Genomic DNA, 27293 nt, shown 5'->3' with positions numbered 1-27293 from the left:
CATCTCCCACCCACTTGACATTATAGACTACATGATTCAGATCTATTGGCTCTTGGTTATGGAAAAATCTGTCCGGAGGTCGGCAGTGGTTCATACCACAAGCAGCCATCCTTCTTTTCGCTCTGTTTCACTTCATGCTACATTTTTAAGTGGCCCCAATATTCTTACCTTCAGCTGGGATTGATTAAAGCTCCGCATAGAGTGTTGCGCAAAGTACGAGCACTTCTGTGTGCTCCGTGCACGCGGCAGACTGGCTGTGGAAGTCAGCTGGCCCCTGCTCTGTCCGAGCCAAAAGTGCAAGAGATGGCTGCAAATCAGAGAGGGCTGGGTCTGAGAAACACTGAGACAGAGAGAACCTGGAGGAGGCCCTTGCTGCTGCTTTGACCCTAACAGCACATGGACACCTTCCTGCCTGCTGGAGGAGCAGCAAATTGTTCCAGCCCAGAAAATGCCTCAGGAGTGTCAGAGGAGTTCTGCTGGGGCCACAAAAGTCTTCCCTGAAATTGAAGGAGTATTTCTCCCTACCCCCCATTTCCTGTATACAACAAACAGACTTCAGTAATCACCACTTTTATATTTCTTCTCTGATTCACAAGCCCACAAGAGGTCTTTTAGATTCAGTGTGCATGGACCAAAGTATATCTGGGAATGAACGATGATCCATCTTTTTTCCTTGTCTAAAAGAGTTTGAGGCTTGGGGGTTTTGATTCCATAGTTTTTTAACAGAAATGCCTTTTTCATTTTGACAACTATCTGAAATATGTTCCTTTAAGAACCTCCTACATGGTATGTGTTTGCAATTTGTAAACACAGTTATGTGGAAGAATGATTTGATTCAGTGGTGAGGCAGACAGCTATTTGCATGTCATGAGGTCTAAGGGAAACAAACTGACCCTCAGCCTTCCTCAGCCAGCCAAATTCTAATGGGACCCTCAAATAGCTCTGGCAAAGGGTTCTGTTTCTTTTGGACTTGATGAATGCTTGTTTCTGTGAAGACGTGTAATTATTTCTTCCTTTATTTCGCTGCACAAGTTACCAAGAGAAGGAGCTTAAAACCAGATGTGAGTATTGAGGCTGTTTTCCATTATTCCTTTATTTCATAGTGTTTAAATGTGGTAGTATACAAGGTACCTAATTTAACATTTTGAGCAAGTAAGCGGGAACTTTTTTCTTCAGACACAAAATTGCTAATTAAGTTAGATGCAGAATTCTTCATATACATTTTTATTTATTTATTTTGCATACCAAAAGAGATACCACACTTATTCTGGACGCAATTGTTTCCATTTTATTGATGGGCTGTCTCATTAATTTACAGGAAGATTGTTCAGGGTTTCCTTTGTAATGCGATGAGGATTAATTTTGTTTACTCCAAAGAACAAGTCAACAAAAAAAAAGTGTATGCTATTTGCTGTGACATTTGAATCACCGTTTTTATATCTTAGCAAGCTTTCATAGCTCTTTGCTATTGCAAGAAAACTTTCTAGATAGTGTCTTTTCTCATAAGGGAAGTCACTTGTTGTAGCGTAACTAACTTTAATGCCTAACATGGATTGTTCTTGCCTTTTTTTGAAGTAAAACCAGTTTCCAAGCTGGTGTTTGTAACAGTATTTCGACTTGTTATAAAAATCATGTATCATCTCCAGATTATCTCTCCTTCAGACACTATTTTATCTTTTAGCTATCACATTTTTAGGATCATAATTCTGATTTGGAATTTGAAGGGAAAGAGTAGCATTGTAAAGATACACCACTGTTTACCGTAATGGTGCTGGAAACATGTTCCTATATTGCAGAATTAAAGAAGAAGTATGGGTAATGGGGGAAATATTCCTTAACTTAAAGTCTGTGTATATTAATTGTACTGCTACCCAATTTCATAATGGCAGTCTTTTTGATAATGAGGTTATAATTAAATTTGGACAAAACTATCAAATATAATTTCCATTTTAATAATACAAATGTTTGAAAATATATTTCTTTAGCTCTCTGTTTTCAAAAGATCTGGTTTTATGACAAGCTGAGCACAAAATCTCTTATATTTAGAAAACAAATTTCAGATGCCTTTTTTTTTGTTTTTGTTTAATATTTTCACCCGTATTTTTCTTCTGTTTGTGTGATGAGCTGACATTTCTAGATTATTTTAGCAGAACAGGCTGTAACTGGTTTAATATATTAACGTTATAACAGATTGCTGATGGTCTTGCCATGTACTAAAATGTCACAAAAGTCACTTTGATTCAAAGTTGTGTAATAAGTAGAAACTTAAGATGGCGTGTGAACCTTCTGTAAGAGTAGAGCAAAATGAAATCAAAAGCTGCTTGAAAGATATTTTGATCAGCTGTGACCTGTGGTCCAGGTTATTTGCAGGCAGTCATATTTGACAAATTGTATATTTTTGTTTGACTTGGTAAGACAGATGTTCTGTGGGCTATATACCAATAAGCCCAGTTTTCTTCATTTTTTTCCATATCTGAGTTTTACTTCTCAAAAAATGTTAAAAACTTTTATTATTACCTAACCATTGTCAGACAGAAAGAAATGTTAAAATCTTAACCAGTGTGCTTCCAAATGTCAAGCCCAAAATCAGAAGGTGAAATTCAGACCCTGTTCAAATGAGCAGCCCTCCTGCCGACTAAACAAGCTCTAGATGCTGTTCAGGCTGTTCAGATCATCTGGGGAATAAAACTGACCTGAGTTTTTCTGCACACTTCCCTGCCAGTTAAGGGTAAGATGATATCTTATGTCTCATTCCAGGATGCTCATAAAATTAATCATTTCCAGTTCAGCTTTTCTATTAAAATCTCTGGAGCCCCAAGTTTGGAAGTTGGCATGGTGAAATGCTGCTGATGTTCCTCTTGCGCTCCTGCAGTGGAATTCATTCCTCTGGGAACAGCTCTAGTGAGAAAGGAGGCTTTGAACTCCTGGTTTTGTACATTTGTGTTTTCCTGTAAAATGTAAGAGGGATGAAATAAGGACAATTTAGTAGAAATATGCAAACGTTACTCCAGGAACACTGAACTGCTGTATTAAAAACAAGTTAATAAAACCCCATGACTTAAAATCCTGTAGCAGAGATACAGTGAGGGACAAAACTGTTAACTAATCTCCCTTGGTTGCCTTTATAATGATGGTAAAATTAGGTTTCTGCTAGAAATCACCCTGGAGAGGACTTTATCTCTCTCTCTTATCTATAAAAAGTGTCTTGTTCATTAGCCTCAGTAGGCTTATGTTAGCTTTTGTGAATATCCCCATTCTTCTCTGATATTGTACAGTATACATCAGCTATCAACCCTACTTGTTTCCCTTTCTTACGCTGAGTTTTCTTCGATTCTACTTCATTCACGCTAGTAGGTTACTGTTCTTCTCAGCCATGGTTGCCTTTGAGTTTGAATTTTTCTGGGTCCGTATGTAAGGACTGGTAAATTCTTGCACGTCTTACGGATAATGGATCTGAACAGGCTGCCCTGGTTCATTGCTGGCCGCACACTTGGATACTTTATAACTCAGAAAAACGTTCATTTTCCTATAATGTGTGTTTGTGTATAAATAGCAGAATTCATAGAAAGAATGACCTCGTGGCAGAGCGAGATGTAGCTGTTGACAGAGCACACGTGCAGGAGACCAGAACTCAGTCCAGAGTGATCTCCAGCAAGTTGTTCTGCGCCTCAGTTCCCCATCTGTAAACCAGATTTGTTACATTGGGGAGAAAAAGAGTGAGCTCAAGCCCGTGTTATCCAAAACTGTCTGGAAACAACCCAAACTGACTTGAAAATCCCTCATAATTAGGAGCTCTCTCAGCCACTGTAGCCCTAAGAGGTTTGACACAAAACTGGAAAAATTCCACAGAGAACATTTTGCGTAAGAGTATTAATCATAACCTCAGTGTAATTAAGGACAATTGCAAAGGTCACAACTGGAACATTTTATTGCTTCAGCTAATTTTTGAAGTGCTTTCTACCTCTAGCACTGGAGGTTGACCGCCCGGCAACCTTCGTACAGTGTTTTTAACTATCCCAGACTAGTGCCATGGATACAGCCTGCTGAGCAGACCCATCTAATGGCAACGGTGGAGCAACTGGCATCTTTTCTTCCCACTCCTCCGGGTTTGCTCTCTGACCTTGAGCAAGTCAATTGCTTTCCTTTGACAAGCATTAACCTTTTCTGTAGACAAGTATCTCAAAACTGTGTTTTAGGGTTACTTTTTTATTGTTCTTAAAAAAGCGTTCTGAAACCTTTGAAAGGAAGACTGTAAATTACTTCAGAGTATTAGGTTATAATTCTATTTATCAGAAGCTCAGAACGGTATTAGGCTGTAAATCTATTTATCAGGAGCCCAGTCTTCCTCAAGTGAGCTCTTCAAATTTCAAATTCAGCTACATCATAATTCATTTATGTATTATAACATGACAAATTGTGGCATAATTAGAGTACTGTGAGTCTGGGATTCTATTTGCATGAAAAAAAAAGGAAAAGATTAGAGGAAAAGCTGTTTCATGCTGATCTTCTAATTGTCAATCTTTGTTTAGTTTGGTGCTTGAAAACTGAGGAGCATTGAGAAATGTTTCAAATTAAAAGCTCAAAATATTTTTTTTTTAAATACAGTAGCAGAATTCTTAATTTGTTTAATCACTTGCTTAGACTTTTTACTGAAAACATTTCCCAAATTTAACATAAATTAGCAAAAAGGACTTGAACTGTATTTGATCTTTAATGCAGTTTCTGCTGCTGCTTACCACTCTCCTCCTCCTCAGACCAACCTTATCCACCACAGCTTGTCAGAGCTATGGGCTTTGAGCGTCATCCCATATTGAAACCAGTCAATTCCATTCTAGGTTTGCAAAAAGATGGTTGCTACGTGTCAGGCTTCACCTCATCACTTGAATAGACTTTACTGGTTTCAGTGGACTCATTGTTCCACAATATCCTTGAGTTAAATAGCATGTTCTTAAAATGTTTGTAAATATTAGAAAGGAATTTCTCCGGTCTTACCAAATTTCTTCCAGAATTCTAGACTTCACTGATGGTTTTTATTTGTCTGAGTCAAATGCTGACTGTCTTGGGTGTTCAGATAAACTTCAGCTTTAATTTTCCTTTGATTGGAATAGGACGATCCTACACTGAATCAGCTTTTAGATAACATGTATTTATAATCATAGAAAGAAATCCACTCTGAAAGTCATAGTGCCAAAACCAAAAAAAGGACCTTTTCATATGCCAGGACATTACAAAAATCCCAGCAGGGCAGTAACTGAAGGGTCACTAACCTCACATCATAATAAAGAAAGACAGAATACCATGGTCTACTCATTGCAGCGTCTAATTTTAAATCATAGCCACTTTTAGGAAGGTAGACTATGTTAAAAAAGAAAGAAATATGTTTAATGTCTGGCACAGAGATTTTAAGGCTTAAGGGAAATGTTAGGGTACCCAGTCACATAATTGTTCAGCAGACCTTTTCTCATAAGTAAGCAGAACAGGTAACATAAGAGGCACAAAGATTTCAAGTGCATGGCAAAGGTCACTGGCAGGACAGGAGCAGAACCCAGGGCTGAGTCTCTCTAAGGTCTGGTCGATGTTGCTGCTCACAGGACGTGAGGATTGAAGTTAAAACAGAATCGATGGCATGATATACTTTATCTTGTTTGACAGGACATTATCTACTCAACTGCCCAAGACTCAAGAGGTCTTTATTTAACATTTTTTTCTGATTAATGGATGATGCACAAAGCCACATACTTAAAGAAAAGAGGAAAAAAAAATAAAAGAACAAAGAAACAAAAAAAAAGAATCCAAATCCAACATTTTTTTCTATACTCAGTCCTAGTAACACAGTTATTTTTCCTCTCTGACAGAGGATGAACAAGAAGATTAAGACCTCCACTTGCCGCCCTTTCTCCCATCAGCTCCATTCCTAAAAGGGTTCTTTGCCTTCAAAAGTCCTGTTGTCAGTTCTCTTCTAGAACTGAGTTTTTACATTGTGAGTCACATATCCTTTTGCTGTGTTGAAATGAAATGTGCTGGTTTACTATCAACAGTGAATATAGGACATGTCATAAAAGAATATGTCTTTCTGAATATTTTATCTTTTTTTTTTTCCCCCAGCCCCAAGACCAGCAGCCTGCCCTTGATGCACCTGCATATTTAAACTAATAACGTTTTCCAGCTTTACAATGTGTTTAAAACAAATACAGGACAGAGAATAAAAGGAAAAAGTCACCTTGCTATAATTCCATGTTTAGTGGATGCACACACTGCCAAATTGTAGTAGTTCGTTACTGCAACATTGGTGCAGATGTTGAGGCTTCATAAGTGAATTGTGCCTAGTGCTCCCCAACAGATTTGAGGACACTAACCCTAACATGCACAGTTAAAAACCTAGTCCAGAAAATGTTAAATTACCTAATTTGATATCCATGAATTCAGTGAAATTATTCAGCTGCATTAATTTACATACATATGCAAGTGTTCCTGGGGTCCTCTTCTAAGAGAAGACAAAGCAGGCATTCATGTAACCCTTGGAGGGAGGCAGAAGGAAGTTAAATAAGTCTGCTTAGGAACACCCATAGTGTATTTTCATGTTGGCTGGTTGTTGTACACTTTCCTGGAAACTTCTCACCCTCTCAGGTATATTGTATAACTAGTTCATTACTGTAAAAGCAGTACCACATCTTTCAGGTCTTCTCCACCGGATTAGACCTTTCATAGTCTGTCCACCTAGCAGATGTGATATATGCATATGTATTTTAATAAGGCTGTGTTACTGTTGGATCCCTGTATTCCTAAGAGATTGCAATTGCAGAGGATTGATACTGCTAGGTCTTGTAGCAATGCTTACTATGCCAATTGTGAGTAAAAATCCAGAGCATGTAGGTAGTCCTCGCTTTGAGATCAGACTCTACTCAATGTTTCTGCCCATTCCTTCTCTATTCGATCCTGCCCCTTAGGACTGCCCAACCTGAAGCCTGCTTTCCCTTGGGAAGGTCCGTGGAGTTCCTGTTCACAAAGAGGAGACCTCCACAGTCACCCTAAGCAGCTCACCTATCATGGGAAGAGAGGCTGCGTTTGCAGTTGTCACCATTCCTTAGGCTGTACACAGCAGCGGCTTCACAAACTGATTCCTCTGGGCTTAATAAGCAGTCCAGGGCTTGCCTGCAGAACCATGTCAACTCCTTTTTCAGTGAAAAGCTTGGTAAGAAGCTGGCAGCTAAGACTGGTGGAGCTCTGCAAGCACCAAAATTGGCCATTTTTTGAGCCTAAAAATCGAAATACCTGAGAACAATGATAACTGAAGTAGGGATCGTACATACCAATGCTCCTTTGCAGTAGCCTTTGCTTTTTCTAAGCTGTAATGCCACCTAGCTCGCAACAGTCTTTTACCAGAGCTCAGATTAGAAATCTTTAGATTTGGTTCATTTTGATAAGGTGTCATATTTTTATTACAAAAATGCTGCAGCTCGGTTTATTTTTTCCTCAGAAAACTAGGTCGGGTTGGCACAGTGCAACCGGGAGAGAAAAGGCAAAGGCTGTGCCGCTGCAGCAGGCGCTTTGTTACCACTTGGGGGTTTTATGTTTGGTTTTGGGGGAAGGAGGTCTTTCTTTTTTAAAATAGGGTAATGAAAATCCTTTCCAATTTTAGCTTGCTGCTAACGTTGCCGCTGCTCGTCTTTTTCTTGCTGCTCATTTTATTTCTTAAAGCAGTTCTAAAGTAGGTCACAGGCTTTTAAAGAACCAGCTAGAAAAAAGTTGTACCATGTAGTCAGTTGTAGCTATTTTTTTAAAAAAGGATTTTAATTTATGTGATGTATCTGTTCTCAGAAGACACGGTACTCTTCATCCTTCTTTCTGTCCCTGAAACAAAACGTAAGAGTGGGGGAAATCCAGTCTCTCCAGTTGCTGCGTCTGCAAAGACAAGAAATGGCCTGTTTTCTGTTAAGACCTTAAAGACCGCAGTCAGCATCAGCATTGCCTGTTGAAGCTCTGTGACCACTTGTTAGTGGCAAGGCTGTTCCGTTTCACGGCCTGTGAGCCCTTCACTCCCAGCTGTACAACAGGCATCGTTTCCTATTGCTGTTGTTTTCCCCAGGGAAACCTTCCGTCCCAAAAGCAAGCTTCTGTCCTTTTCACATAGATGTGTCCCTGCCCAGCGGTGTTACTATATTGCTAAGACGCTGCTGATTCCTTGGTGGACTTCTGCTCAGCTGTGCAGGCAGCTTGACTTCAGTGCATTGTATGGAGGGAAACTGGGAGGCAGATGTTTGATGTGGAGACGCTGCTGTAGCAGAGGTTGCTCAGAGGTGCTGCTCTGATTTGCACACTGGGGATGAACTCATTGGTAAAAAGCTCAAATCAGGACTTCAGCACATGTCTTCATCTGTAACTTTAATTTCTTTTTTGTTTAAGCACTTTAGAAAGTATTTTCCATGACTAGGGGATTGTAGATGAGGGTGAAGGCAGGAAAGGGGACTGGAAAGGTGAGGCAGAAAGGGTGGTGGGGAAGACTTTGTATTTGTTGCCAGAGATCAGCTGTGACCTCAATGATCAATTCTCATCTTGACCAGTCCAGTCCCAAATATTTAAGGTTTCTTTTTCTCTTTCAGAGACATTTAGTAATTGCTGGGTTGTAAGTTGATAGAAGAAAAATACATTAGTATTTTCATGCAAGTACAATATGTTCTACATTCCGACCATTTTCATTGAAGAAACTGTAACTCAACATAAATATCCTTTTGATGCCAGATTTTACTTCTAAAATGAGATGACTCGAACTCATATTCCCATCTTGTTTCCTAAAATAAAACATAGTTAGCTATAAAATTGCTTCTCCAAATGAAATTTTTAACTTTATATAAAAAATCAAATTTAAGTTTTTACTAGATATTTTTCTGTGGGGAGTTTAAGATCCATTTTTAGACTAATTTTTTCACTCACATTTCACTTTTTTTAAATCCTACTTTTCTAAAATAAACTGACATTTTCCATGAAGTTTTTTTTTTAATTCACAAATATTTTCTATTAAAAACCATCAACATTTCAAAAATAAAAGTGTCAGAGCATTGTGGATCAAGCTTAATGTTAAACTCCTTTTTCTTCCAAAAATACCCTGATGCAATAACTTTTCTTTTAATTTATATTAGTTTTGGAAGCTTATAAATGCTCAAGATTCAGAGCATGAATTTAATCCTCTAAAAGGGATTAGGAAACTTTCCTCATGAGCAGGTTGTTGCTTAGCCACCTCTTTTAGGGTTGCTTGCATCTTCCTTAGGATGAACTGAAAAAACTTATATACAGCTATAGTCATTTTCCTTCGCACAGTCTTTAAGTCATCGCAAAATAATTTTTAGATCTGTTTTCCCTGCTGAGTTCTGGTAAGGAGAATATTTAGAGTGGACGTCAGTGCCCAAAACACTCCTTTATTGTTCGTTGTTCTCTACAGGGGAGTGGCTCAGCAGAGCACTGCCTACGTTTCCTTCTGACCCAAGTCATCAAAATAGTCAGGTTTACTGAAGGCATCCAGACCTTTGCATCTCTTCTACAGTCTGTAGTCTGTAACAATTAACACCAGTTTGAAATGTAAAATGGTTGGTGAGGCAAAGGAGTTTTGCCTGCAACAACAAAAATGACCATCTTCTTTACTATGGTAAACCAGATACTACAGATGAGCTATTAACTCCTTTGCATCAAAAAGTACCCACGTTTTGGGAAGTACTCTGTCTATCAGAATGGTTGACAAAGGGCATGTTGATCGTGTTTCACACTCAATGACAACGCAGAAAATAATATGTGTGTCTCAGTTTCACACATGACTGGGACATGAGAATGTTGGAAGCTGTTTTTCCCTGTGGAAATGCTGAATCTACTGAAACTGGTTTTTTTCTTTGACAGAAATTATCTAGAATCACTAGTTTCCTTTGTTCTTTGTTCTGTGACCAAATTTGTGCAATTCCACTGAATGTATTTTAATTGAGAAAGATTTAGAGATTATTTTTACCAGATTTGAAATATCAGGAAACATTGAAATTAATTGCAATGAATAACCTAATTGCTTATATACTTTTTTTAATTGAATTTTTTATTATTATAGGCAGCAAAGCTCTAAAGCGTGCATTCAGCTTCAAGCATGTAAATATTACAGCTGAAAGCAACAGCATTTCTCATATGTTTAGACTACGCACATGTCTAGCTTAGATGTGGAATCACAATAAGTCATCTAAAAGAGACTTGTGTTCTTGTTATGGAAATAACCCCACTCCTGCTCAAATGCCCATAAGGGAATGCTGAGGTTTTGTGAAATATTTCACCCTCCCTCTTTTATTGTTCAGCAGTGATAAGCTTTCTGTTGTCTATCACAGAATGGCTGAGGTGGCATGGACCTGTGGAGATCATCTAGTCCAATCCCCCTGCTTAAGCAAGATCACCTAAAGCAGATTGCTCAGGGCCATATCCAGTTGGGTTTTGAATATCTCCAAAGATAGAGACTCCACTCTGGACAACCTATGCCAGTATTCGACCACTCTCACAGTGAAAGATTTTTTATTCTGTTTAAATGGAATCTTTTGTATTTCGGTTTGTGCTATTGCATTTTCTCCTGTCAGTGGGCATCACTGAAAAGACCCTCTCTCTCTCCTTCATTCCCTCTCTTCAGATGCTTGTACACATTAATGAGAACCTCTCTGAGCCTTCCTTGTTGCAGGCTGAACAGTCCCAGCATTTCCTCATAGAAGAGATGCTCCAGTCCCTGAATTGCCTTTGTGGTCCTTCACTGGACTCTTTTCTAGTAGCTCCATACCTCTCGTACCGGGGAGTCCAGAACTGGACCCAGCACTCCAGATGTGTCTCACCAGTGCTGAAAAGAGAGGACAGATCACCTCCCTTGACCTACTGGCAATGCTCTTCCTAATGCCCCATAGGATGCCATTGGCCTTCTTACCTGCAAAGGCATATTGTTGGCTTATTTTCAACTTGGTGTCCACTAAGACCCCCAGGTCCTTCTCTGCAAGGCTGCTTTCCATCTGACTGGCCCTCAGCATGTAGTGGTACCTGCAGTTATTCCTCCCTAGAGGCAGGACTTTGCATCTCCCCTTGTTGAACTTCATGAAACTTCATCTCACTTCTGGCGAAGTTGCTCTGGATGGCAGTACACCCATCTGGTGTATCAGTCACTCCTCCCAGTTTTGTGTCATCTGCCAATTTGCTGTGGGTACTCTATCCCATCATCCAGGTCATTAATGAAGATGTTGAACAGTATTGATCCCAGTGTCAACCCCTGAGGTATCCCACTAAGTGTCATTACTTTAAATTGTCTCCTTTAACATTGTACATAGGATTCACTAATGATTTCTTATCCACATCTTGGGCTCATGGCTGCTTTGCTTTTGGAACTCAGGCAGCTGAAGCTAATCAATTTAAAACTGTCTAAATGTCTTCTAAAAGTATATATCTCACCAGCTAATTTGAGTATACTTTATCACATGGCTCTCTTGTACCAGATGCAATCCTCAAACCTGTTTTATGGTTGAATATAGAGAGTGTGACTGAGAATACTGCCAGGATTTTACATGAAAAGATACACTAATGCCCAGCTGAAATATTTCACGGCTTCATTTTATTCTATAAAACTGACATTAGTCAGAAAGGAATGAGCTCCATAACGAAGACAGGAGAAAATTCTGGCTCTACCAGGCTATGTGAAAACCTGTACAAAAATGTAGGTAAAAACAATTTCAGAAAAATAAAAGAAATTATCTAAGCTTTAACATTAACCTTACTTTTTTTCATGTACTGATGCTGGTGAAGATATTGACAGTACCCAGGAATTTGAGCAGACAAAAAAGATTTGTGTTCCTGAGTAATACCTTGGGAGAGACTTGAATCAATACTGAGCACCCCACAGACAGTTTGTCTCTGCTTAAACATGGAGCTGTATTACTGACCAGCAACACTACCGATCAGCTGATCTTGTGTTCAGAGTAACAAGGCCAGTTATTCTGGACCGGAATCTCTGGGCACCAGTGTATTAGTTGTATTAAATGATGAGTTGCACTCCCTGACTCTCAAGTGTTGATTAGTCAAAAAAAAAAAAAAAAAAAATCCAGTAAATAATCTAGGTTTAGTTCTGTAGCCAGTTAGCAACTTTTCTGTCTGCCTCTTCCAAAAACACTGCTTTCAGCTACTAATTTGGCATGCTTATTTCTGACCTCTAATTTCTCTGTACAGTAGGTTTACTGTGACAGTAATTCTTGAGTTTTGCTAGCAAGGCTCACGATAGAATATCCTTCAGGAGAGATGCATACAGAGCCATTAGTTTGAATTTTGGCAACTAGATCACTCAGGCTGACCTCAGTAGCAAGCACAAGTTGTATTGGACAGGCTGGACGCTGCTGGTGAAAGTTCTGTGGCTGAATTCAAGGCAATACCTAGTGTGCCATACAGGCAATGGGACTAAGCTATTCCAACCCACTTTGTAGCCAGTAAAGAGAGTTTGAGAGACATAGGCTAGTCAGGTCTCTTCTACAAGAGCATTTCTGTATGTCTGCATTACTGTGAACACTTTGTTGAGGTACATTCACTGCTCTAATTTGTCCTAGTTTGACGCTTAGGTGAGTAGCAAATTATGCTATACTGGGATAAAGGAAGAATTTAGACGACTACATCAATGTTTGAGTTTGCATGGTGTAAACAAAGCAGACAGTAATACCAATTAAGGCAAAACAGAATTCCTGGGATGCTTGGTCCCCTAGTTAAGCCAGAGCTCTTGCCTTTTTTGCTCGTGATCATGGGATGTGTAAACATGGTACAATGCAGTGTGGTGGAGGTACCAGATCAGCCTCTAAATGAGCTGTCTTGCCTCGATGGTCCACCAAAACAGTATCACTTGTGGACCTTGAAGCTGTATGGTCATATTGTTACAGCACAGTCCTGGTTGGCATCCGTCCTGGCTGCTCAAAGAACTTCATCAGCAAGAGCACTGCACCTACTCAGATGCTCCCAGGACCTGACTTCATGTTACTGTGCTGTGCCACAGAGATAAAGCAGCTTGTTCAAAGTTAACATCTGTGTCTCTGCTTTCCTGTACGTACTTGTTTTGACTTGATCTGTAATGTATGCCCTTGGTTCCTTCCGCTTCTCCAGCTATTTTTAGAAGAGCAAAAATTCTAGTGTCTTTAAACACTCGAGTATAACTTCAAGGTATCGCTGGGAAAACTGCAGTTACTTTAAGGGAGGAAAAAGACAAAGTAAGAGTATTGCCACTGTTCTGAAAATACAGCATACATTTAACTGTCTTGTGAGTTCATTTTTCTCAAGGGGTCAAGGCTTTTATTAGGTCTAGTCATAGTAACAAAATAACAGGCATCCAGAGAAACCAAGAAACTATGATCCCTGAAATGAGGAAATATTTCCTTGTAGAACTTTGTTAGAAACTTTTATTTATAAAATAATGATATTGTTAGAAATTTTTCCTTATAATGATATTGTTAACTTTACAATGCATTTGTAACTTTGAGTCACTAATGTATTTTGCGAATGTATGTGAGTGATTGTTCAGCAGCTCTCACCAAAAGAACAAACAAAATAGAGAAAACGAAATCAGAAAATTCATGCAAAACCGTATTCCAAGATTAGAAAAGTACTCAACTGAAAATACACAGGTGTCTGGGATGGCTTGCAGGGATGTCCCCTCATAATAGATCAATTTGTTTTTCTTATCTTTCAGCAGCGTTGCAATGATTTATTTTGCCATCATTTTTCTCTCTTTATGCCTCCCTAATAGAAAGCCTTGTTCCATTCATTATATATTCTTAAGGAAAACATGATGCAGTTCAATGGCAGGGTTATTTAGGTCGGAAAACAGTCCATTAGAATTGCCTTAAAGCAAAAGGTACAATATTTTTACACATGTATATACATACGTGCCTCTGTATATTCATTCCCATCTAAGTAGGATTAATGTTTCTGGGCTTTTTATAGTTATATAAATAGCATACGTTTGTAGAAAATACCAAGATAAATTATTAAGAGACATATTGTCACACAAAACATGACACATATCAACATTGTGGGTGTGCTTTTTAGCTCCAGTGAGAAAACAAGCATTCTTTTCCTGATGGTTCTACATTACGTTTATCAGGTTTCACAACTTCACAAGCATTTTCTTATGGATTTCTTCACCGAAAGTCTTCTAGTGCTCTGCGTCTTATAGGAAACCATTTAAGTCTACAGAAAGTCCCTCTTCTAATTTGTTGTAGTTAATTCTATCTTAATCTGCTGGAACAGCAGACAGGCTAGCCAACTCTATTTTTTTATTTTCATCTGCTTTATATTTCATACCATGAGACTGCTGCATTCTCAAATCTGACCCCAGGGACTCCAGTTGCAACATCCTCGCATCTTTGTCAACATCTCTGTGCTCCCCCTTGGAATATTATAACACTAGATATGATATCATGTATCCATGCCTACATAAAAATCAATAGTATTTAGCTTTATTCCAATTTAGATAACAAAATCCTCTTTTCCCAAGGAATGAAGACATCAGTCTTTCCCTATGCCTAGGATATGAGTTAGCAGCTGGAATGCTGGAGTCAGCATTTCATTCCATGAGAGTGAATAGCATCAGACTTCCAGAGATTTCTTAACTGACCTTCAAAGCACAAAGTCTAGCTTCCAGCAAACTTAAAGTAAACATATTTCTCTAGAGATTAGGATCAAAGCACAAGAAAAACATTCTACTTAACTGGGTAGTGCTCATACCATTACTTATTTATTGGAGCAAGGGTAAGTGGTGCTGGGGGAGACGAGATTCACTTCTTTTTGTTGCACTAATGGTAAAAGTAGTTCACAAAGGTTACCCAGACCTTTGCCAAGAGATTTGCAAAAGTCATCATTCTTTTTCATACCATCGTTGCTTCATTCCCAAATACGGTTTTGTATCATCATGGTCAAACCCTGAAGAGTTTTTCTGAAACAAAGCCTTGTGTGACTTAAGTGCTTTACTAGAGGAGCAGCTCAAGACGACCTCCAGGCTTTGACTTTGGTCTTGGGTGTACTCTTTTAATGTTCTCAAGAAACCTCTGTCATCTGTAATACAAGAGTAATGACGCTTTGTTCCCATATCTGTATAGTTTTTTAGAAGGATAACTACATTACAAATTCGGAAGTTCTGGAGTATTACAGTAGCAGGTCTTGTATGTGTATGTAACCCAGGCTTCCTGGAACAGATTGGATTCCTGGGGAAAAAAAAAAAAAAATAAAGAAAATCACTTTTTGAAGAAAATTGTTGGGTATGCAGAGTTTTCAGTAACTTGAAAACCTATCGCCATTCATTAGAATGAAAAAACCAGAGGTGTATCTGCAGATATCTGAAGCTATTTGCTGGTAAGCTTTGTATAACAAAAAGCACTGTAAGTAATAGAAAAGCTCTTCATGCATTCCCTGTTAAGATTTTCCTGTCACCTCTTTTAGGCTGAGACTACAATGTGTTAGGAAGGTGGGGTACTGATTCAGCAGGGAGGACAACAGAAAGGTAGTCTACTCAGGGTTATCCTCAGAGGCAGTTCATAACTCTAACTCCCACAAACGAAAGGAATGAAAGTTCCTCTGAAACCCAGTTTCGAGTTTGTCTTATGACTTTGAATATGGAGCCCAGTTAACCATAAACTTCCCACTGGTTGTCTCCCCAGCCACCAATTTATACTGCTTCTCCCATAAAGAAAATGAACAACACTTAAACTTGAATTTGGCGATGACTGTGCAGTGATTGTGCACTGAATTACTGCACTGTGTCTGGGTTTTATATGTTGTGTTGTGTTGTGTAGATGTAAGAGCTGATGGATGTCATTTTCTCATATACAGGGGTTCGTTCGTTTCACATTCAAGTCTCCTTTTCATCTTAAGGAAATGGAAGTCTGCGTTCAAGCCCTGTTATACTATTATTCCAAAGATATCACATAAACCAAATCTGTAATATTTTTAAGCAAGCATGTTTCCCACTGATCTGACTTACAGATTATTTGATTTCTTTACTCTCTTGACTATCACAAAGATTTAGGGCAGTCAGAAATACAGTAAATCAATTCAACTTAAAAGATTTTTGATTTACAGCAACAGCAAGTTTCCCATAACTTGTGCCAAACGAACAAATCATTTCTTTTGGTCTGAGATAAGCATTATAGCCTCTTTCCCTGCACCCTTTTCACTGTCTTACTACTATCCATCTGGGAATAGATTAATAAATGCCTGACCTTATGCATTGGCGCCAGTGGAGACCTGCAGTAATTGTTCTTTCTCATAGTTCAGACAATCATTTTGGATGGCACCTCACAAAGCAGAATCCCAGAAAAAGATGAAATGCCTTTTTAAAACCAAACTATGGGTATAAGACAGGCAGTGAGTGTATAAAATTAAGTATGAGGGAGTGATTCCAAAGGACTAGATGTAAACTCTGTGACGGCAAGTGGTCCCTTGAATCTTGTTCATATGCTTCTCTTCCTCACTGGCTTTGCAGCTGGTTAAGATAAACTAATTTTCACTGTTGCTCAAAGTGCAAAGATTTCAGCTGCCAAAAGTCACTGATGTGTAAGTATTTTAGAAGGCCCTCCCTGATTGTTCTCAAATTCTCTAAAATTCATGATTGCTGGCACTGACTGCAGCAACACTGAAGGAGTTTAATGAAGAGTGCAATCCAATGAGTCCAGCAGATGTTTCTGAGTTTGCTTCACTGGGGACTTTGGATTTTTCTTCCTTCATTCCCAGGATCAAGACCCAATTTTAGCCAAGTGCTGATAATCCAACCAGCAACAAGAAAACTGAAATAAGTCTTCATCTCCACAATCCTTAAAACATTCAGCATTGCAGATATCTATAAGAAGCTGAGGTTTGGATGCTTATCCAAATCTCTTTAGCCTGGAAAATTGAAGGATGGGAAACTCGTACAATTGGCTCTCAATAGATTTGTGGTATTTCCTGCACTTCTCTGGCAGAGAAATATAATTTATCTCACAGTATTTTGGCACTGCCAACATGAAACCTGGCAGTACAGAAATATGTAAGAAAATACGATCTTTTCCAATAACAACAAAAGAAACTTGCTTTGAGTCATGATTTTGTTTGGATTTTATTTACTTTATTTCTCTTTATATTTTGCTCTTTTACTAGCCAGGAGTATTTGTGTCACCTTACACTGCCACCAAATGTTAACAGCACAGCTGAGATTATGCAAAAAACAGCCATATAGCTTGGAGTCCCTCGTCTTCCTTCTGTTCAGTCACGTAGAGGTGAGGGTATTTTGAAAAGGAAGGAATGAACAGAAAGACAGGAATGGCAAGAGAAAGCCAGGAACACACTACAAAGTGCTTACCACTTCTCTTTGATCTTTAAATCCACAGCTAGTTTAATTTTTGAACTATAGCTTCTACCTCCATTCCCTGATTTCTGGAAAAACCATGCCTCGCAATCCAGTACATAGTGCTCATAATGTCAGTAGCTGTAGTACGTAGAGAATGTGAAGACAGCTTCATTTTCAGGTACCTGACCTATCAGTGTACATACCATTAGGTTAAGCTGAAGCAGCCTTCTTGCTGCCTGATATGTAGGTAACACAAGACACGGTATATGTTGTTAAAGACTACCATGTTGTTATGGAACAACTCAGCATTAGAAATCGAGGGGACTGCAAATGGCCGAGAAACGCCTGTCTTAACTTTCACAGGTAAAGCAGCACTACTCATTATTTGGGCAAGCAAACAGCCAGCTGAATTACATGATTTTTCCATCTTCCCAGATCACACGGAGAACCCCATCAGAATGACCAGCAGTCGTGCAGACTGTCATTACTGCCTGCAGTCTCTTCGTGGAAGGAAGTATGCATTAAGAGAAGAAAACGCTTATTGTGTTACGTGTTATGACAGCCTGTTTGCCAACCCCTGTGAAGAGTGCAAGCAACCCATTGAGTGCGATTCCAAGGTAAAGATTTAGCTTTTGCTTCTTGTTCTTTGTTAAATTATACACAAATCTCGATTCTTTGTTAAATTATACACAAATCTCGATTCTTTAATGGCAGATTCTATATCCAGCCCTCTGCGTGTCCCTGTATTGGTGAAGAGGCCTAAGTATAACTGTTGTACATCCATGCACAGCAGAGAGAAACAGTGCTATTTTCCCAGAATAGGAAAGCTCCAGGGCCAAGGATTAGGAAATCTGCATATACATACATCTCAAATATATGGCAAGGCTGTGGTGTATGTGTGGACCTCAACTGGACTCTATCCTTCACCTCCAGCTGCTCATTGGCTGCAGAGACTGCACAGTACTTGAGGGACAATAGGGTGCTGGTGTAATTCAGTGGATAAGGTTGAATGAAACTTTGGAATTTCTGAGGGATGTCCATTGAAAATAATATTTTGAGTATTGCATAATTACTTTTACTGTAGGTGTTGACATGCCAATGTCAAGCTGGAAAGAAACCATGTTTATAATTTGTGTATTATTGCCTATGTTTTGGAAATTAAGTATATTTTAATGTTAACTTAATTCCATGCTTATCTTGCTTGTCTCACAGATGGCATGTTAGTGGCAGTGTTTCTGGGCTTGGGTTTCCTTTCAGCTCTCTCCTCTTTTAGAACATTAACTAATAAGATGAGTTCCTCTGTGGTCTTTGACAGGGTTTACAGTACTCCACAATTCAATTTACAGCCTGTGCAGTTGACTTTGAATTTTAAGTTCAGATGAAACTTGTCAAAATGCCTTTGTTTTGCCAAGTTCAGTATGTAATGGTCACCTTCTCCCCATGCTCACTTTGACTATGTTCTTTTGAAATAAAAGGTCAGAAAGTTATTAAAATAAGCCTCTCGGAGGCCTTCCCAGCGAAAACACTTCATGGTTTTCAAAGCACATTGTTGAGTACAGCTCAGTACTGTAAAGGAATCATCCAAAAAAAATGCTGATTTGGATGAAGACTCTTCTCAAGCTCTCATCAGCATTTTTCAACAGTGAATTTGTAGACGTAGCTCCAGAGTCACCTGGAGAACATGTGCTCTAATCTCACTAATTACACTTTTAAAATTTAATATTAAGTAAGTGGCAGGGCCATCAAGGACAAAGATCATTAACAAAAAATTATGTCTTTGGACTGAGTGGAAGGAAAAATTGGGAGAAAAAAAACAGCAGTAACAAGAAAATAGTGCAACAGGCCAGAGTCAGCTAGAAAAGTGGCCCACAGAGACCTACAGCTGGTTGTCCTACCTCTGCCAAAGTGCTAGAGCTTGGCTCCTTTCCCCTCCATCTCACCCAGTCTTTGCCTCAGGCTGCTGTGGGGCAATAGCCTATTTTCTAGAAGGCTGAAAGTGTTAACTAAAGCAAATGAAAGCAGTAAGTGCTCAGCACCTCCTGAAATGAAGCATGGTATGTATTACATTTTTAGCACTTTAAAGGTCAGGCATCTGACAAAGGAGAAAAATGAGATTGGATTTTTGTCCTTTTGTACTTCTTACTTATAAAGGAGAACCAGAAGGGTCTGGTTTATTTTTTAAGGTGAGGGGGGTTTGGCGGTGCATTTTTCCCATGTTTTTTCAATGTTGGGAGAATAAAATCTGCTCTTTGCTCTTTTTTTTTTTAAATTCTTAGTGGAGGTCTCATATATATACTGTTAGCTTTTTCATCCCCTAAGCCTGCTGAGCTTTAAACAAACATTTTTCTGCCAAGTTTTTAGGAGGAGTTATATTAGGTGTAAACAAAAGCAATGATTTTTTAATAATCTTTCTCAGAATCATTTTGTTCTCAATGAGATTTTAATTGCTTGTTTTCCACAATAATAGGATCTTTCTTTAGTGTTATGTAGTGTCAGCTGGAAGAAAAAGTAATAATGTTAAAATATACATTAAGTTCATTTCAAAGCCTGTAGAGAATGCACTTCTTGTCAGGTGGCCTGTGCACATTAAAACATTGATCACTTGTTTCCCCTTGAAGGCCAACTGTAAAATATAAAACAGCTCTTCAAATAAAAACATATTGCTGATGTTACATAAGATAGAGCTCTTGCCTGTGCCAAAGCAGCTCCTAATGGCTTCTGCCAGAGATCTACAAAATATCCAACTGACATTGAGTACCTGTATCACCTCTGAGCACACCTCCTGCCAGATGCATGTGTCATCTCTTCAAGTTGCCATGGCAATGCTCTCCATTTTTCACTCTATTTCTAGGAAGAGCTGAGGGATAAAAATGCTCTAAAGAAATGTCTTCATTAACATGGACTTACTTTCTCCAAGGATCTGGCCTACAAAGGCCGCCACTGGCATGAGGGATGCTTCAAGTGTGCCAAATGCAGCCGCTCGCTGGTGGAGAAACCCTTTGCTGCCAAGGACGAGCTCTTGCTGTGTACCGAATGCTACTCTGATGAGTATTCATCTAAGTGTTTCCACTGCCAGAAGACCATTATGCCTGGTAAGACAACAGGAACCCTTCGGTGAAAACTGGAACTGCATTTTTAATTACAACCAAATCCTTGAGTAACTGTGCTACAAGGTCCTTGACTGTCAGACAGCTTTCAGGTGACTACTTCTCCCTCATGTGTAGTACCCTCCTGGCAGTGAAAAGAGGACAGGCAGATACCTCTGGTCTAGTACTGACAAGGCTTGTGAATCCTTATAAGGAATATTGGAGTTCAAGACAGGGTAAAACGTGTTCATGTCGAGTCTTTGATTCTTCTTGCAAATCTTAGGAAGCATATCCTGCTGTGAGCGTAGGTAGACAAACCGAGCTATCGTCAGCAGGAATGCCAGATGAGACAAGACATCTGTATTTTATCTGTCATGTTGACCAGACCTTGAGTATCAGACCTGGCTCATGTTCTTCCTACCATTTCTTTCACTCAGAAATGTTTAAAACTGTTTAAATTGTCAAAACATGACATCCTGTGTTCAAATAATTAACAGCATTTTTACTAAAAAGAATACAAGTACAAAAGCGTTTACAATGGGTTTATTTCCTGCCTTTAGCAACCCCGAAAATTATGCTCTTTCCACTGAGCTGCTTCTCAGCTTTTCATTCATGTTTACTCAGGACATCCTCTATGCCTTTCATTGCTGCCACACCAGTAAAGCTCATACAGCAGAGAGATTGCCTAAAAGCTGCCTCTTCAGAGGCATCTAAGAGAAGCAACAGCATCGTATGTGGCAAAATGAAGTAGGTTGCTTAGGAAAACGGGTCACTAACTTTTGAAATGGTGAATTACCCTCAATGCTTTTACATTGGGATTTTACAGATCACAGTATAATACCAGCTGCAAACTATCTGCCATGACCTCATGACTACTAGTTTGGGAACCTTTCACTAAGGACATCATTAATTTTGGCAGTGATACAGGAATTTTATCTTTCAGTAGATCTTAATGCCCAACAATAAGATCTGGGCTGTACAGAATTATTGTCATAGTATAAATACTAAGTCACTGATGTCATGGTTCAATGTGTAGCATTGATGCAACTGTGTACTTTTACAGTTTATTTTCTTTTCATTACAGGTAAAAGCTGTATTAGTGGAAATAAATGTTGTAGCAATATAGTTGTGTTCCATTTATAGATGATATACTGCTTAAATTTTATATGGTTAAAAGAATGTTGTCTAATAGGCACTCCTTACTAGATGTGATAACACTAGAATATATTGGGTTTTGCATTTTTGTCCTCTGGTGTAGATACACCTTGCAGATTTTGCCCCAGAGTCTAGGAGGCTAAATCCTTGCAGCAAGAGCTGAGGGCAGGAATAACAGGGTAAACAGAGAACTGAAGCAACATGGTGATGCCAACCAGTTTCTAAAGCATTAAGTTCTTCATCTTTAGCTTGCTAGCTCTGTGTTGAAAAGACCTAGTGGGCAAAGACAGTGAAGTCAGCCTTCAGATCGCTGGGAGGAAGCTGCAAATATTTTATGTTGAAATGCAACCAGCAATTTCTCTCTCCAATTACCCCACACTCCAGGAAATAGGTATTGCAGGATTAATTAGTTACATCAGTAATTCTCGTCTTTGTGTGGAAAGAATGGCAAAGCACCTGGCACCTCTCTCTGCAGTTTGATGGTACCAGCAGAGGAGGAAGGTATGGTGAAGTGTCACTGGAAAAGTCATTCTCAGGTACATGTTTATATCTTAGACTTACACATCTACATTAAGGTGTACAGGGCACCTCTACACAGAGCCAAGAGCTCTGAAACCTGTCTGGCAGACATTTAACTGAGCAACTTTCTTTTGGATTGCATCTGTCCTTGTGCTGGACCAAAAGCGTGGAGCTGACCATGATAAAAAGAACAGTTGATTTAGGATGGAAATGCTGAGCTATAAGAAGAGACAGCATAGCGTGCATCCAAGCAAATTCATCTTTAATTTATAACAGTGCCGGGTACCTGAAAATGATCACTGAGTTGACTGGCCTGAGAGAAACTCTGAGCAACTGAAAGGTATCACAGAGAAGTAACCCTAAAAGGTTCATATGACAGACTCTCAAAATCATCGCTTAGGACTGGTTGAGTCCCCACCCCTGGATGTGTTTAAGAATAGGGTGGATGATCTACTTAGCAATATGGTTTAATGGGGATTAGGGATGGTTGGACTCGATGATCTCTAAGGTCTTTTCCAACCTAGAAATCTATGAATCTATGAATCTATTTAGCACATCTTTTGCCAGGTGATGATATGGCTCTGAACGTGTTCTTGAAATTTCGAGTACATATTTAGAAACTATTAAATTGAGGATAAGTGTTTTCTTAGGTAATACAGTATTGAGAAAGAAAACTAAAAACAAGTCTTCTCAACATTTAAAACTTATGTTATAAGGCTATAACTGGGGGATTGCTCACTTTGGGTTTTTGCAGGTTCTCGTAAAATGGAATTTAAGGGAAGTTCCTGGCATGAATCCTGTTTCGTTTGCCAGTATTGCCGGCAACCACTGGGAACAAAACCACTGATCACCAAAGACAACGAGAACTACTGCGTGCCCTGTTTTGAGAAGCAATTTGCTCACCATTGTTACTCTTGCAAAAAGGTAATTAAATATAGAATGGGAAAATTGCCATAGTGAGGCAATACTGCTTGTGTGGGAAGGGGCTGGATCATGTAAAATGTCTGGTGTACTAAGAGTAAGAGCAGAGTCTTCCTTTTGGTAGTAGACACTGAAAGCCAACTGTCACAGTGTCTGCTGCCCCCTTCTAGTTAGTATTAATATAAGCTTGATCATATTAGAAATAAATTTATTGACCAAAGCAAATACTTTGGAATTCTTTGTTATTGATTGTGATTTTTAACAAAGGTTGAATTTTTCATTGAAAGTTATGAAAACCTTTCTTTCCTGATAATATCTGATTTTGCCTTGATAAACATGCCTCCCTTTCCAACGTTTTTCAGATATATTGATGTGCATAATAAGCCAGCTAAGCTGAGCAAAGCGTTCACAGTCTTGCCTGTTTTTCTCTTGAAATGTATCAGGCAATAATCAGATTAAGTAATATTCAAATGTGATACTACTAGTCAAGAGTCCCACTGTTTCAGTACATGATGCTTCCCCTGTGGGTACCAGAAAGCTTGATTTCAAATTAGTTTTTCTTTTTCCTTCAAATACAAATAAATCAATTAATCCCTCCCTCAATTTCTCATTTTTAAAAATTTTCTCTGGTTGATGAAAACACTCAAAGTATCACACTATTCTAGAATCATCACAGAATCATAGAATACCAGGTTGGAAGGGACCTCAAGGATCATCTGGTCCAACCTTTCTTGGCAAAAACACAGGTCTAGGGTGATAGGGAAAAGTTTTAAGCTGTTATTTATGGCAGAACTTCACTTATTCTTTAGTACTTGTATCACTCTGGAAGCAAATTTTTTTTTTTCTCACTTTATCAAATAACTTCTAATTCCTGAATTTATTTCAACGTTTATCTATAAACCTCTACCTCTAACAAAAGCTTTTAATTTAAGGAAAATCTGCTATTTGTTTTTTTCTTTGATAGAAAAAAGTACTTTAGAAAGAACTTTTATATATTCATGTCTCCACATCTAGCTTTTAATTTGCATTAAATGATCACATGGCAAATATGGCAATTCTGCTCTCTGTTTCTTAGAGAAGTTGAGGTTAGCAGCATTTATGTGAAATAACCAGGATTTGCTTCTTAAAATTCTAAGAATGCAAAGAGTCCCCCTACATAATAGCTAATACAATTTTACTCTTTAAACTTGCATCATTTCCCATAAATAAGACTTGAGCCTAAAGAGATTAAATTGTAAAACTGGAGTCTTGAATTTTGTGCCAGAGATTTTGAGATTTAAATGGAAAAGCAAATGGCAGTTAGAAGTAGCCCAATACCAGAATGCTAAGAGGATTGGAAACTATTTAAATTTTTTATTGCTTCACATTGCCCAGTATTATTCTTTATTTCCCTGAGACTGTACTCCCCAGGGAAACTCGATGGTTTGAACATTTTTACAATTAATTTTCTTCAACTTTTTCTCCTCCTGTTCCAACCGCATTCATTCATTGATTTGTTCACTGTCATGCATGTGACTTGACAGTAGAAACACTGTCTTGCAGCTCATCTTCATCTCTACAGAAATTTCTCTATACAGTCTCTCACAGCTTCTGTGAAACTAGCTCTTTAGCACATATATGGAAACCAGAGAGCAACTGGAAATTTCCCTCTTTAGAAATAACCAGTGGAGAGCTGTGAGTGAGTTGCAGGGAGTGAGAAGCTTGATGACTCTGACAAACACTATTTTTTTCCTTCTGGCAGTATAAATCTCCTTTCTGTCTCACTTCTGCTTCTTTACTGTCTCTTCCTTCCTACTTAAAATACTGTTTCAGTTGAGAGACAGCAAAATGCCAGTTCCAGTTGGAGGTTACCTGTAATCTCAGCATCGGTTCTGTCATCCACTGTCCATCACTGAGAACTGGTCTTCTGAGAGCATACCTGATGCTAAGCCTTTATCCACACTTGTAACAGAAAAACATAACCTGTGTATTACAAACCATGAGGTTATCCTGTGACAGAAAATCAAGGAAAACAAAAAAGTGACATGTTCAGCTCAACTGCAGTTAGTCCAGTTGATATTCCAGATGAAAAGCAGTTGATGTGACCACACTCTCTTCTATTGTGCATATGGGAAGAGAAAAAACATGTGGAAGGACTTATGAAGGACTGGATAATCCTTCAGGATTCACACTTTTGTTTCATTGCTCTGTCCTTTTTGTCAATACATTAGGTAATAACCTCTGGAGGAGTGAGCTACCACGACCAGCCTTGGCATAAAGAATGCTTTGTGTGTGCTGGATGTAAAACTCAGTTGTCTGAACAAAGGTTTATTTCCAAAGATGAATATCCATACTGTGTAGACTGTTTCAGCAAATTGTACGCTAAGAAGTGTGCTGCTTGCAAGAAACCTATTACAGGTAAGTCTCATCCTCTAGAAGGGACTAGAGACTGACAAGCCATCAGTCTTCTCTCAAATCAGACCTTTACTTTAGAAAACAGCATTAAAAATAGTCCCATTATAATGAAAGACTGAGGCAGTTAACTACTAGAGAGACCTTCTCTCTGTCACACGTAACATGTCTTGCTAAGACATACCGATCACACACATTCCCCGACTGTTGAGTTGTTTTATGTGCTGAAAGGAGTTCTTCCATTGTTTGATTTAGTGCTTTCTGTACTAAAAATCATCCCTAAGAATACATGAAAAGGTACTTTTGGCTCTTCCCAGGACAGTACACACAAGTCCCTTGTGTCTGTAATTTCTTCAGCTTTGTTTTTAAATGCAAATATGATAAAATTGGACACGAATTAACTGCCTACTGGTAAGGCACACCTGTCAAACCAGAAAGCTTGCCAAATGCAACAGAGCTCTATTGCGTTCATCATTGTCTGCTTAGATGATTTATAACTAGACATATAGGTCACCAGTCTATGATAGCTGAAGTTTTCTGAGAGCATTTGCTGGTGCTCTGCACTCTAATTCTATTATGTGTGGATTCAGCTGTTGAAGAGTACTGCATCATTGTTACAGGTGCATGTTGCATATGTAAGTGAATAAAGATTATGATGAATACCCAATAAATGGGCATGACTTTATAAAAAACAAACAAACAAACAAACAAAAAAACAACAAACAAAAAAACCCAAAACAAAACCACCAATCCAGAAAAACAAACAAACAAACAAAAACCACCAATGTTTTGTTTCAGATACTTATCCTAGGAAGTCTGTGATCTAGTAATTTCCCAAAGACTTCATCTTGAAGAAAATTAGGTGGAAATCATTAATTTTCACTCACTGATGTATAGAAACTATATGTATCTAAATAATTTTCATGAGAGTTTGTTGGGAAGATCAGCAAACCTGAATGGACATTCTGATAAACTGATTCTGTTCGGAGTTCACAATGGGATAGGACAACAAGCAACTTGTGGCTTAAAGTATTTTCCACTTTATTTAATCTTTAAGTTTTTTTTTTTCAATTCAGCCAACAAAAGATATTTCAGACCACAGAATTTTGTTCATTAGTTTGTTTGCTATATGAATGACAACCTGATCACACATCAGAAAACAATATCTGCTGCATTTCTGAATCATGTCAAGAAACACTAGGTCCACATCTTCTTTCTCATAATCTCTTCCAGCTCCAGGAGGTGCCAAATTTGTTTCATTTGAAGAGCGCCAGTGGCATGGGGAATGTTTTAACTGTGCGAAATGCTCTGTCTCGCTGGTGGGCCAAGGATTCCTGACTCGGCAGGATGATATCCTCTGTCATGAATGTGGCTCTGCTTCGTAGCTGTATGGAGAGCTTTACAGCTGCATTATTCTCGCTCTGTAATGATGTACTCCATTACTCTGCAGTAAGAAAATAATCTAAAAAGTATAACAGTTATTTAGTCATTCAATAGCAGTTTAAATTCTATAATATTTCTCAACTGCTTGTAAAAAAATTTGAACATCCCCATACTGATTAGGAAAATAATGCAGAAAAGACTAGTATATATTTTAAATCTAACTACACTGTGTTTCTCCTTGTAACACACTGCACTCTGCTGTTAGAAGCTTAAAAATTTACATTTCATCTCTCATGAACCAAGAAGGATTGTGAAAAGTCTATATGGCATATGACTAATGATGAGGCATTAGTGCTGCTTCACAGATGCAGACCTCGGTGTGGAAAGCTGGGCACGATCATAATAGTGATGAGAACAATTTATAAATATTAACTCCCTCCATACTTTGGGAAAAAAAAGCTGCTGAAAAAGCAGCCAGAAGGTAGGAGAAGAAC

At 38.6% G+C, this 27293-nt stretch overlaps 1 protein-coding gene across 1 annotated transcript; it reads left to right on the top strand.

Moving 5' to 3' along the window:
- The first annotated feature begins 977 nt into the window (after window positions 1-977).
- FHL5 (four and a half LIM domains 5) lies at window positions 978-26801 on the top strand. Its single transcript, XM_086608180.1, has 6 exons — window positions 978-1073; window positions 17791-17961; window positions 20262-20436; window positions 22859-23028; window positions 25236-25422; window positions 26650-26801. The coding sequence occupies exons 1-6, from the start codon at window positions 978-980 to the stop codon at window positions 26799-26801; spliced, it is 951 nt and encodes a 316-aa protein (XP_086464306.1).
- Window positions 26802-27293: the final 492 nt, after the last annotated feature.

This window comes from Tauraco erythrolophus, chromosome 2 (genome assembly GCF_009769465.1).
Source record: "Tauraco erythrolophus isolate bTauEry1 chromosome 2, bTauEry1.pri, whole genome shotgun sequence".
Lineage (NCBI taxonomy): Eukaryota > Metazoa > Chordata > Aves > Musophagiformes > Musophagidae > Tauraco > Tauraco erythrolophus.
The sequence above is the reverse complement of the archived record's forward strand: the minus strand, read 5'-3'. Positions and strand labels throughout refer to the sequence as shown.